Genomic DNA, 13,317 nt, shown 5'->3' with positions numbered 1-13,317 from the left:
ATATTACTTATAACACACAGTAACACACAGTAACACTAACCTAAGTCCTAACAGACAGTTGTAACAGTAACACACATTATACAACAGGTAGTCGGGCTCTCAATGGAAAACAGGCTCTCCAACTGTGCATATAACGAGCACTACTGCACTGTCTCTCATCAAGTAAAGAAATCAGCTGCGTTGGTCACGAAAGACCGCAAGCGCTCCTCTCCCCACACTATGCTAGGCGGCTGGCTAGCGGTTTTCATGTGACGTTCAGGGACATAGTAGCTAAAATGAGGCATTAAAAAATTACAAATTCCTATCGAATATCTTAACTCATTGACTGCCAAGGCCCGAGTTTCCCGAGTTATTACAGTAGTCACAGGCTGCCACAGCCCGAGTTTCCCGAGTTGGAAGCCATTTTGGAAAAAAAAAAGAAAATAATCAAAAAATGTTTTTATAAAAAAAAATCTAAAAATGCCTCAAATGTATTAGGCATGATCGCAATTGCGAAATTGCATGTTTAGCCCCATAACAAACACATCTTTCAAAATGTCAAAAATTGCTGTTTTGTCTGACTTTGAAGGCTTCTATCTCATGAATGCCTGAACGGATTTCCAAGCGGATTTCTTTGTTTGAAAGCTGTTAAAAAGTACTACACATATGGTGCATATATGGTGCATGGGCGTGCACAATCCGTGCACTAAAAATTGATCCGTGCACTAGAAATTTAGGAACGTGGCATCCTGGTACTTGACGGCCATCTTGAAAAGGGCATTCAATGAGTTAATTACAATGAAATAAAGTTGACGTGTTTTTTTTAAAGGCAACAGTTATATAATCACAATATTACACAAGACTCCAGCCCTTCCTACAGAACTCGCCTGTCGGCTCGTTCCTGCGAAAAGGCTGTCGTGCAGGATAAACCGCGTTAATGCACACCCTCTCGTGTAATATTGCTTAAGTAACACACAGTAACACACAGTAACACACAGTAACACACAGTAACACACAGTAACAAACAGTAACACACAGTAACACACATTAACACACAGTAACAAACAGTAACACACAGTAACACACAGTAACACTAACCTAAGTCCTCAGACTCGAACAGACATGTTTCTCCAACGCCCATCTCTCGACACCATCTCAGGAAGTTGGCTGTGTTGTCTCTGGCGAAGAACGACCCGGAGGGGGCGCTCTTTCTGCAGGGTATCCTACGGTTAGGGAGCTGCTGGATGCACACGAGCACACACACACACACACACACACACACACACACACACACACACACACACACACACACACACACACACACACACACACACACACACACACACACACACACACACACACACACACACACACACACAAAATTAGTCTATCAACATACTCTACTACACAGATTGATACAAATAAGACCCGCTATGTTCATATTAAATAAGGAGCATGTGTCAAAGTGTCCACAGGAATGTGTTAGGAATCAATTGGCGTCTGAATTTGGGAGAGAAATATTAGTGCTTATTATTATAGATATATTTATTATATATTATAGCAAGAAGCTATTGACCAACCACAGAGCTCCGTGTGAATCGATGTCTTCACCATCTGCTCAGGCTCTGGTTTCACTGAGACTATATTTCACACACACACACACACACACACACACACACACACACACACACACACACACACACACACACACACACACACACACACACACACACATACCACACACACACGCGTGCATGCACATACCACACACACAGACACATGCATGCACGCACGCACGCATGCACACACACCAAGTACCATTGTAACAAAATCATACGTATCCTGCTACAAAGAGATGCAGAACAATGTGTCCATACATTTATTCAGGGTTATTATTATTCACTGTATTTCATTATGTTATTGTCTGTCTGTCTCCGTGTGACTATATAAATCCAAATGTAAGAATTGTGTGTGCGTGAGTGTGCGTGCGTGCATGCATGCATGTGCTTGTGTGTGCGTGTGCTTGTGTGTGCGTGTGTGTGCGTGCGAGCATGTGCTTGTGTGTGTGTGTGTGTGTGTGCGTGCGCGCGCGCGTGCGTGCGTGCGTGCGTGCGTGCGTGCGTGCGTGCGTGCGTGTGCGTGTGTGCGTGTGTGCGTGTGCGCGTGTGCGTGTGTGCGTGTGTGTGTGTGCGTGTGTGCGTGTGTGTGTGTGTGCGTGTGCTTGTGTGTGTGTGTGTGCGCTGAGAGCAGGAAGGTGCAGTGAGGTCATGGTGGAAGAATGCAGTGTTTTTGGGGATTTCTTCTCTTTGTCCTGGAATGGATTGGAACGCTTTCTGTCTGATCACCTGACTTATGACAGATCTGTGTGTGTGTGTGTGTGTGTGTGTGTGTGTGTGTGTGTGTGTGTGTGTGTGTGTGTGTGTGTGTGTGTGTGTGTGTGTGTGTGTGTGTGTGTGTACGTTTTATTAAAAAATATATATATAATAAAAGTCACAAATTTAAAAAATAGCAGATTTACAAGTTCAGAAATCGTCACATTGTGACTTTTCATTTGTCTAGTGATCGTACTGTGAAGTACGGATGGGCGTGAGTGGTAAATCATTCAGCATCAGAAGCCTGTGTGATGTTCTATAGATCTGTGGTTAGAACACGGGTGTACCACAGGGCTCATATTGAGGACACATTGAGATGTTCTATAGATCTGTGGTTAGAACACGGGTGTACCACAGGGCTCATATTGAGGACACATTGAGATGTTCTATAGATCTGTGGTTAGAACACAGGTGTACCACAGGGCTCATATTGAGGACACATTGAGATGTTCTATAGATCTGTGGTTAGAACACAGGTGTACCACAGGGCTCATATTGAGGACACATTGAGATGTTCTATAGATCTGTGGTTAGAACACGGGTGTACCACAGGGCTCATATTGAGGACACATTGAGATGTTCTATAGATCTGTGGTTAGAACACGGGTGTACCACAGGGCTCATATTGAGGACACATTGAGATGTTCTATAGATCTGTGGTTAGAACAGGGGTGTACCACAGGGCTCATATTGAGGACACATTGAGATGTTCTATAGATCTGTGGTTAGAACACAGGTGTACCACAGGGCTCATATTGAGGACACATTGGGATGTTCTATAGATCTGTGGTTAGAACACATGTGTACCACAGGGCTCATATTGAGGACACATTGAGATGTTCTATAGATCTGTGGTTAGAACACAGGTGTACCACAGGGCTCATATTGAGGACACATTGGGATGTTCTATAGATCTGTGGTTAGAACACATGTGTACCACAGGGCTCATATTGAGGACACATTGGGATGTTCTATAGATCTGTGGTTAGAACACAGGTGTACCACAGGGCTCATATTGAGGACACATTGAGATGTTCTATAGATCTGTGGTTAGAACACAGGTGTACCACAGGGCTCATATTGAGGACACATTGAGATGTTCTATAGGTCTGTGGTTAGAACACAGGTGTACCACAGGGCTCATATTGAGGACACATTGAGATGTTCTATAGATCTGTGGTTAGAACACGGGTGTACCACAGGGCTCATATTGAGGACACATTGAGATGTTCTATAGATCTGTGGTTAGAACACAGGTGTACCACAGGGCTCATATTGAGGACACATTGAGATGTTCTATAGATCTGTGGTTAGAACACAGGTGTACCACAGGGCTCATATTGAGGACACATTGAGATGTTCTATAGATCTGTGGTTAGAACACAGGTGTACCACAGGGCTCATATTGAGGACACATTGAGATGTTCTATAGATCTGTGGTTAGAACACAGGTGTACCACAGGGCTCATATTGAGGACACATTGAGATGTTCTATAGATCTGTGGTTAGAACACAGGTGTACCACAGGGCTCATATTGAGGACACATTGAGATGTTCTATAGATCTGTGGTTAGAACACAGGTGTACCACAGGGCTCATATTGAGGACACATTGAGATGTTCTATAGATCTGTGGTTAGAACACAGGTGTACCACAGGGCTCATATTGAGGACACATTGAGATGTTCTATAGATCTGTGGTTAGAACACAGGTGTACCACAGGGCTCATATTGAGGACACATTGAGATGTTCTATAGATCTGTGGTTAGAACACGGGTGTACCACAGGGCTCATATTGAGGACACATTGAGATGTTCTATAGATCTGTGGTTAGAACACAGGTGTACCACAGGGCTCATATTGAGGACACATTGAGATGTTCTATAGATCTGTGGTTAGAACACGGGTGTACCACAGGGCTCATATTGAGGACACATTGAGATGTTCTATAGATCTGTGGTTAGAACACAGGTGTACCACAGGGCTCATATTGAGGACACATTGAGATGTTCTATAGATCTGTGGTTAGAACACAGGTGTACCACAGAGCTCATATTGAGGACACATTGAGATGTTCTATAGATCTGTGGTTAGAACACAGGTGTACCACAGAGCTCATATTGAGGACACATTGAGATGTTCTATAGATCTGTGGTTAGAACACAGGTGTACCACAGGGCTCATATTGAGGACACATTGAGATGTTCTATAGATCTGTGGTTAGAACACGGGTGTACCACAGGGCTCATATTGAGGACACATTGAGATGTTCTATAGATCTGTGGTTAGAACACAGGTGTACCACAGGGCTCATATTGAGGACACATTGAGATGTTCTATAGATCTGTGGTTAGAACACAGGTGTACCACAGGGCTCATATTGAGGACACATTGAGATGTTCTATAGATCTGTGGTTAGAACACAGGTGTACCACAGAGCTCATATTGAGGACACATTGAGATGTTCTATAGATCTGTGGTTAGAACACAGGTGTACCACAGGGCTCATATTGAGGACACATTGAGATGTTCTATAGATCTGTGGTTAGAACACAGGTGTACCACAGGGCTCATATTGAGGACACATTGAGATGTTCTATAGATCTGTGGTTAGAACACGGGTGTACCACAGGGCTCATATTGAGGACACATTGAGATGTTCTATAGATCTGTGGTTAGAACACAGGTGTACCACAGGGCTCATATTGAGGACACATTGAGATGTTCTATAGATCTGTGGTTAGAACACAGGTGTACCACAGGGCTCATATTGAGGACACATTGAGATGTTCTATAGATCTGTGGTTAGAACACAGGTGTACCACAGGGCTCATATTGAGGACACATTGAGATGACAGGACACATGTTGATGACATCATCATCATGTGTCCCATCTCCAGACAACTCTAATGATGACAGGAAGATATTCCATCCTATTGGTTCCCAACGTGAGGTCTGGGGACCCCTCGGGGGGTCCACTTGGGCCCTTACAGGTCTGTAAGCTCACAGCGCGGCACCGAGTGCCACGCTGCGAGCTTGTATGTGTGTGTCGTGAATATTTGTGCAAATCTTTGAATATATGTATTTTTCAAGCGAATATTTGTAACTAAGATTTTGCTAAATATTTTTTAGATGGGGGTTCTCGGCCAAATACATATCATTTTGGGGGAACTTGACATGAAAAAGTTTAAGAACCACTGACAACATGCATTTTTCAAACACCTTGGAAGTATTCAGAATTTTTCAAAAATAGCAGATCTACAAGCTCGCAGCGCAGCACTCGGTGCCGCGCGGTGAGCTTGTAGAACTGTTATTTTGTTAATAGTTAAAGGAGCTATAGTCAACTTTTTCTTGAAAAACGGATGCTAAAATAAAAATAATGTTTCGAACATATTTTATAAAAAAATAAGCTTCGTATATGTGTTTCTATTAAAAAATGACCACAAAAAGCGTAAAATAATGATAAAATAATCATTTTGGCCGTTGTCAGACCGACACTTTGTTTACATTCTAGTCTATAGACTAGGATGTAAACAAAGTGTCGGCCCTACAATGAAAAAGTTGACTATAGCTCCTTTAAAGCTCACTTCTCGCCTGTCTATGGGAGAAGTGATAACTACCTCCTTCTCTGGCCTCCTGAAAGGTGAGTTTTCACCTGTCTATGGGAGAAGTGATAACTGCCTTCTTCTCTGGCCTCCTGAAAGGTGAGTTTTCACCTGTCTATGGGAGAAGTGATAACTACCTCCTTCTCTGGCCTCCTGAAAGGTGAGTTTTCACCTGTCTATGGGAGAAGTGATAACTACCTCCTTCTCTGGCCTCCTGAAAGGTGAGTTTTCACCTGTCTATGGGAGAAGTGATAACTACCTCCTTCTCTGGCCTCCTGAAAGGTGAGTTTTCACCTGTCTATGGGAGAAGTGATAACTACCTCCTTCTCTGGCCTCCTGAAAGGTGAGTTTTCACCTGTCTATGGGAGAAGTGATAACTACCTCCTTCTCTGGTCTCCTGAAAGGTGAGTTTTCACCTGTCTATGGGAGAAGTGATAACTACCTCCTTCTCTGGCCTCCTGAAAGGTGAGTTTTGAGCTGTCTATGGGAGAAGTGATAACTACCTCCTTCTCTGGCCTCCTGAAAGGTGAGTTTTCACCTGTCTATGGGAGAAGTGATAACTACCTCCTTCTCTGGCCTCCTGAAAGGTGAGTTTTCAGGGCAGTTAACTTCAAACTCTTCCATCACAATGATTTTAACCAGGGGCTTCAATTGGGTATGGCAGGGGTATGCAGCTGCCATACCCTGGATCCAGGGGGGGAAATAATAGTTACTTTTAAATATAAATCCATGAATGTCTCTTTGTCTATCTGTTCTGGTTATTATGTTGTTAAATTACAGTAAAATAGCTACAAATGCAACATTTTACAAAATAGTCACTTTAACAGGGTATTATAATTATATTCTCCACACTTGTATTCTCCCCATCTGGACAACATGGTATATTCCCAGGTTCCGCAGGTCAGCTGCACAGGTGCAATGCATTATTGTTAATTGTGGCACATTTACTAACATGCCAAGTTTAGCTGCACTTGAACAACCGTTCCAGGCTGCCATATCCAGCCCAAGAAACCGTAGAAACCTGTGTAAAAAACTGACAAAACTCGTTTTTTTTTTTAGACTGAGCATGTAGATCTGCTATTTTCACAATTTTTTTAGATGCTACTTTCACAATAGAACCGTGTTATACAAAACGTAATGCCTCTTTTCCATGAGGCCTTCCATCTTTGCCATACCCTAGCTTTTGCTGAATTGACGCCATTGATTTTAACCACATATTTTATGCTGTCTATAAAATAGCAGATCTACAAGCTCATGTACACGCTTGTAAAACCTTTTCAGACGAGGGGAGGGGGGGGGGGGGGCACCAGGACCAGCATGAACATTCATCAGTCACGCTTCATTCACTGTGAACAGCTGCATGCAGCGCTGGAAACTAACTAAGTACATTTACTTAAGTATATGTAGGTATTCGTACTTTACTTGAGTATTACCAATTTCCAATAGTTTTACTTCTACTCCACTACATCACAGATCCAAATATTGTACTTTTACTCCACTACATTTATTTGAACCCTTTAGTTACACATACTAAACTTTAGTTAAACATACATTAATCCATTTTAGCCCTATTGTATACCTATAGGCTATTTGAAAATGCGATGCGACGCGTTGTGAGCTTGTAGATCGTCTATTTTCAAACATTTTGTTCTTTTACTTTTGGTACTACATTTTGATGCCAATACTTTCATACTTTTACTGAAGTACATTTTGAATTATGGACTTTTACTTGTAACAGAGTATTTCTATATTGTATTTCTACTAGTATTGATACTTTTATTTAAGTAAAGAGTGAGTACTTTTCCCACCACTGGCTGCATGCCAATAGAACTAAGCCCTCTGTTATGTAAAACACATGAAACTATAATAACCAAGGTGTTGTATTGTCATTACATGAGTCACTAATAGCTCATTATTATAAGAATAAACATACTGTATATACAGTATGATAAACATACTGTATCTATGATCTCTCTGCTTCCAAACAAAACAACATCACTCCATTTCCTGTGGGCTGTTGTTCCCCCAGCCTGAGGTATGTATGCTCTCTCTCTTTCTCTCTCTCTCTCTCTTCCCCTCTGTGTGTGTGTGTGTGTGTGTGTGTGTGTGTGTGTGTGTGTGTGTGTGTGTGTGTGTGTGTGTGTGTGTGTGTGTGTGTGTGTGTGTGTGTGTGTGTGTGCGTGTCTCCCCATCAATAGGTCCCTTGTGTTTCTGTAGTTCCCCTCTCCCACAGACAGACAGACAGACAGACAGACAGACAGACAGACAGACAGACAGACAGACAGATTCACTCATGTTTCTAAACTTTTTCATGTGAAAATATATTTTTTTGACCGCAAGAAAAAACAACACATATTGGCATATTTGTATTCTTTGTTCATTTTAAACTCGGTGTCAGGGAACAACAGCATTGCAGGCCATTTTGACCATTTTTTTGAAGGCGCTGCCCACACGTTTAGCTGTGCTGCTCATTCCACGAATGCCCGATGCTTACAAGCTGTACCTCGTTGAAAAGGTGACAAATCAACGATAAAAATGATATAAAACACAATACCAATTGGTATTATTAAAGGGGATTATTAATAGGTTTTCTTACTTTTGGTGCGTAGTTTTATATTCAAAGATTTGCACAAATGTTCACCAAAATAATTGCTTGTATATCTGCTATTTTTGAATAGCCAAAGTATGGAATAATGGTTAAAGTGGTTACAATCTAAAGTGCTGTGCAACACCTCACAATAGCAGATCTACAAGCTCACAAGGCCTCGCGTTGTGAGCTTGCGGCTATTTTCACAATTTCTGCCTCTACTATGTGGCAATTTGACCAATATTTAATTTCTCATTTCAGAGGTATTAAAAAGTCCTCAAATTATCACGTTAAGAATGTCTATACACTTAAACTGTATGCCTGGTTTGTTTACTGTTGAGGGAGAAAACAATGTTGACATTAAGCTAATCATCTGGGCAAGACTCTGAACCCCTAACTGCTCCTGATGAGCAGGTTGGTGCTGCACATGGTTTCCTTTGACATCGTTGTATGAATGTGGAATGTGAGTGTGAATGGGTGAATGTAATGCACAATCTCTATGTAAAGCGCCTTGGATAAAAGCGCTATATAAATGCACCAGTTACCATTTATCTTCATCATTTCTATGTATTATATATATTTATATTTAATGAAAAGAAGTTTACTGAAATGATGGGTGTCGACATATCAAACCTCCTAGGAGTGATATGGTTCACATCTGATGAACAACAATCTGTTGTTGTGGTGTTGGAGTTGTGATCAAACCAGTGTGATTTCAATCAGAGCCCTGTGGTTCACCACCTCAGGTGACTGAACCCTCTGTCTGCTCTCTGACTGCTCTCATTAGATCTACACATGAACCTCTCATTAGATCTACACATGAACCTCTGTCTGCTCTCATTAGATCTACACATGAACCTCTGTCTGCTCTCATTAGATCTACACATGAACCTCTGTCTGCTCTCATTAGATCTACACATGAACCTCTGTCTGCTCTCATTAGATCTACACATGAACCTCTGTCTGCTCTCATTAGATCTACACATGAACCCCCTGTCTGCTCCCTGCTGACTGATTCATTAGATCTACACATGACCCTCTCATTAGATCTTCACATGGAGGCTCCAGGATGATCAGCTTAGGGTCAGGGTAAGGTCATCTCCTGTTCCATCCTCCCCTCTGAGGATCAGAGCGTTGCAGTCACAGAATCGCTCTGTTGTGATGAAGAGAGGGCTGAGCCAGAAGGCAAAGCTCTCTGACTACCGAGCAATCTTTGCTCCTACTCTCACCTATGGTCATGAAGTGTGGGTCACAACGCAAAGAATAAGGTTGCGGCTACAAGTGGCCGAAATGACTTTTCTCAAGACGGGTTGGTGGTATCTCCCTTCAGTCATACGTGTTAGACTCTGAGTAGAACCACTGCTCCTTCACTTGGAAAGGAGTCAGCTTAGGTATGTAGTTTGGATGGTAAATGCACCTTTATACAAGGTGCTTTACAGAGAATGTGCATTACATTCACCCATTCACCCATAGGTTATAATCAGGGTATAATCAGGGTATAATCAGGTAATCAGGGTATAATCAGGTAATCAGGGTATAAACAGGGTATAATCAGGGTATAATCAGGTAATCAGGGTATAAACAGGGTATAATCAGGTAATCAGGGTATAAACAGGGTATAATCAGGGTATAATCAGGTAATCAGGGTATAAACAGGGTATAATCAGGGTATAAACAGGGTATAAGTAGGGTATAATCAGGGTATAAACAGGGTATAATCAGGGTATAAACAGGGTATAAACAGGGTATAATCAGGGTATAAACAGGGTATAATCAGGGTATAAACAGGTACCTTCCCGTTGCAGCTTAGCGGCAGCTCCAGTCCGCTCCGGCTGAACTTGTCCTGCAGAGTCTCTGCCAGACGACACAACAGGAAGCCGTTGTCTAATTGGTCCATGAAGCTGTCAGCTGTGATCTCCAGCCCTGATTGGACAGCAAGAATACATCAACAAGTTAATAATATTCAATATATTTTATTGATATATTTCTCATTTAACAGAGACAAGGCGGTCTCTCTCCTACACTGGATCTCTGCGTTCCAGGTGCTGCCACAAACTGCTGCTGCTGCTGCAAAGCTTGCCTCCTTGTCTTGCACAACTCAAACGTTTAAACTGAATGTTAACACATTGCTGCCATTGTTTTGGTCATTATCTGACTGTAGAGCACCGCCATTCACTTACACTTTATTGTGAAATGCTTAAATCTACTTGTGATGAGAGAGCTTTGAATGTTTAATGGACCACAATGGAAACAAGGCTGTGGCTTTTCGTCAATAAAGTAATAAATCAATCAATCAATCAATCAATCAATCAATCGTTATGGTCATAGCTGTAATGGCCCTTTATAACCACTTAAAATAGCAGATCTACAACGCGGTGCGATGCGTTGTAGCTTGTAGATCGGCTATTTTCAAATAGCATATGCATAAAATAGGGCTAAAGTAATTAGTTTATGTTTTATCATATTATAATGTATGTCTGTAAAGTAACTAGTAACTAAAAGTTTTAGAATAAATGTAGCGGAGTAAAAGTACAATATTTGGCAGATGGATGTAGTGGAGTAGAAGTAAATGTATTGGAAATTTGAAATAGTCAAGTAAAATACAAATACTTAAAAAGTGTATTTAGGTAGAGTACTTAAGTAAATGTACTTAGTTACTTTACAGCACTGCATGCGCGAGCAGACCACCATTCCTTACAGCTTAGATCATTGTGAAGGGGGGGGGGGGGGGGGTGGAAAGAAAGTGGAGAGATTTCTCCTTTTCTTTTCTTTCTTTTCTTTAGGGAGGGGGGGGGGGGGGGGGATGGGGGAGGGGGGGCTTTGGGTCCAGACTGTAATGACTTCCAAATGTTGTAATTGAGCCCAGAAGGCTGGCTGTAGAGGAACAATCACCCTGCTGACTCCTCATGCAATTTACATTCAAAGGATCACAAATAAATCACAAATAAAATACAATAAAAACAGTTGAAAATGGGGAACACATATACAGTTGGAGGGGGTACAGCATTGTGTAAACAGAGCTATGTCGCATTTGTGACATTTTATATATACATATACAGGGTACAAATAGCAGCATTATTTTCCTCAAAATGCATTTAACGGAATCAGCTCTGTTTCATACTGTACACAGTACATGCATCCTTATTTCCCTCATGCATCTTTATTTCCCTCATGCATCCTTATTTCCTTCATGCATCCTTATTCCCCTCATGCATCCTTATTTCCCTCATGCATCCTTATTCCCCTCATGCATCCTTATTCCCCTCATGCATCCTTATTCCCCTCATCCTTATTATTTCCCTCATGCATCCTTATTTCCCTCATCCTTATTATTTCCCTCATGCATCCTTATTTCCCTCATCCTTATTATTTCCCTCATGCATCCTTATTCTCCTCATGCATCCTTATTCTCCTCATGCATCCTTATGCATCCTTATTCCCCTCATGCATCCTTATTCTCCTCATGCATCCTTATTCCCCTCATGCATCCTTATTCTCCTCATGCATCCTTATTTCCCTCATGCATCCTTATTTCCCTCATGCATCCCTCATGCATCCTTATTTCCCTCATGCATCCTGGCTGGTCCATTTCATGGTTCAGGAGCAGGGGTGTCCTGGGTACAAGGATTCACTCACATTCTGTGCTTTAACTATTGAAAAATAGCAGATCTACAAGCTCACAGCGTGGCACTCGGTGCTGCGCTGTGAGCTTGTATATCTAAAGCATAAAATAATGAAGGCCCCTCCACCTTGGGCCCTAGTAACTCAGTCCCCCCATTGTTCTCTTTCATACTTCTCTGTAACTTTGTAAATATCCTTATACTGCTGTGCTGCCTCTGGGCAACTGATTTCCCCCCTGGGATAATAAAGGAAGGTATCCATCCATCCATCCATCCATCCATCCATCCATCCATCCTACCTACCTACCTACCTACCTACCTACCTACCTACCTACCTACCTACCTACCTACCTACCTACCTACCTACCTACCTACCTACCTACCTACCTACCTACCTACCTACCTACCTACCTACCTACCTACCTACCTACCTACCTACCTACCTACCTACCTACCTACCTACCTACCTACCTACCTACCTACCTACCTACCTACCTACCTACCTACCTACCTACCTACCTACCTACCTACCTACCTACCTACCTACCTACCTACCTACCTACCTACCTACCTACCTACCTACCTACCTACCTACCTACCTACCTACCTACCTACCTACCTACCTACCTATCTATCTATCTATCTATCTATCTATCTATCTATCTATCTATCTATCTATCTATCTATCCATCCATCCATCCATCCATCCATCCATCCATCCATCCATCCATCCATCCATCCATCCATCCATCCATCCATCCATCCATCCATCCATCCATCCATCCATCCATCCATCCATCCATCCATCCATCCATCCATCCATCCATCCATCCATCCATCCATCCATCCATCCATCCATCCATCCATCCATCCATCCATCCATCCATCCATCCATCCATCCATCCACCTATCTACCTACCTACCTACCTACCTACCTATCTATCTATCTATCTATCTATCTATCTATCTATCTATCTATCCATCCATCTATCTACCTATCTATCTATCTATCTATCTATCTACCTACCTACCTACCTATCTACCTACCTATCTATCTATCTATCTATCTCACACATGGGCAACATACGGTCCGGGGGCCGGACCCGGCCCTTCGACCATCTCAATACGGCCCTTGAAGTCCTCAAGAAAAACAA

General features: G+C 42.2%; 1 protein-coding gene across 5 annotated transcripts in view; it reads right to left on the bottom strand.

The window, feature by feature from the left end:
• Window positions 1–13,317, bottom strand: part of LOC308293720 (growth arrest-specific protein 2-like) — a 73,417-nt gene that overhangs the window by 36,287 nt on the left and 23,813 nt on the right. For all 5 annotated transcript variants that reach the window (XM_080736333.1, XM_080736334.1, XM_080736335.1 and 2 more), the window contains 2 exons: window positions 10,336–10,466; window positions 1,078–1,216 (listed from right to left, as the gene is read on the bottom strand). In XM_080736333.1, the coding sequence (XP_080592459.1) occupies window positions 1,078–1,216; window positions 10,336–10,466 (270 nt within the window). The remainder of the gene's footprint in view (window positions 1–1,077; window positions 1,217–10,335; window positions 10,467–13,317) is intronic.

The sequence above is a fragment of the Nannobrachium achirus genome (assembly GCF_963921795.1).
Source record: "Nannobrachium achirus genome assembly, chromosome: 11".
In the NCBI taxonomy this organism is placed as follows: Eukaryota; Metazoa; Chordata; class Actinopteri; order Myctophiformes; family Myctophidae; genus Nannobrachium; species Nannobrachium achirus.
The sequence above is the reverse complement of the archived record's forward strand: the minus strand, read 5'-3'. Positions and strand labels throughout refer to the sequence as shown.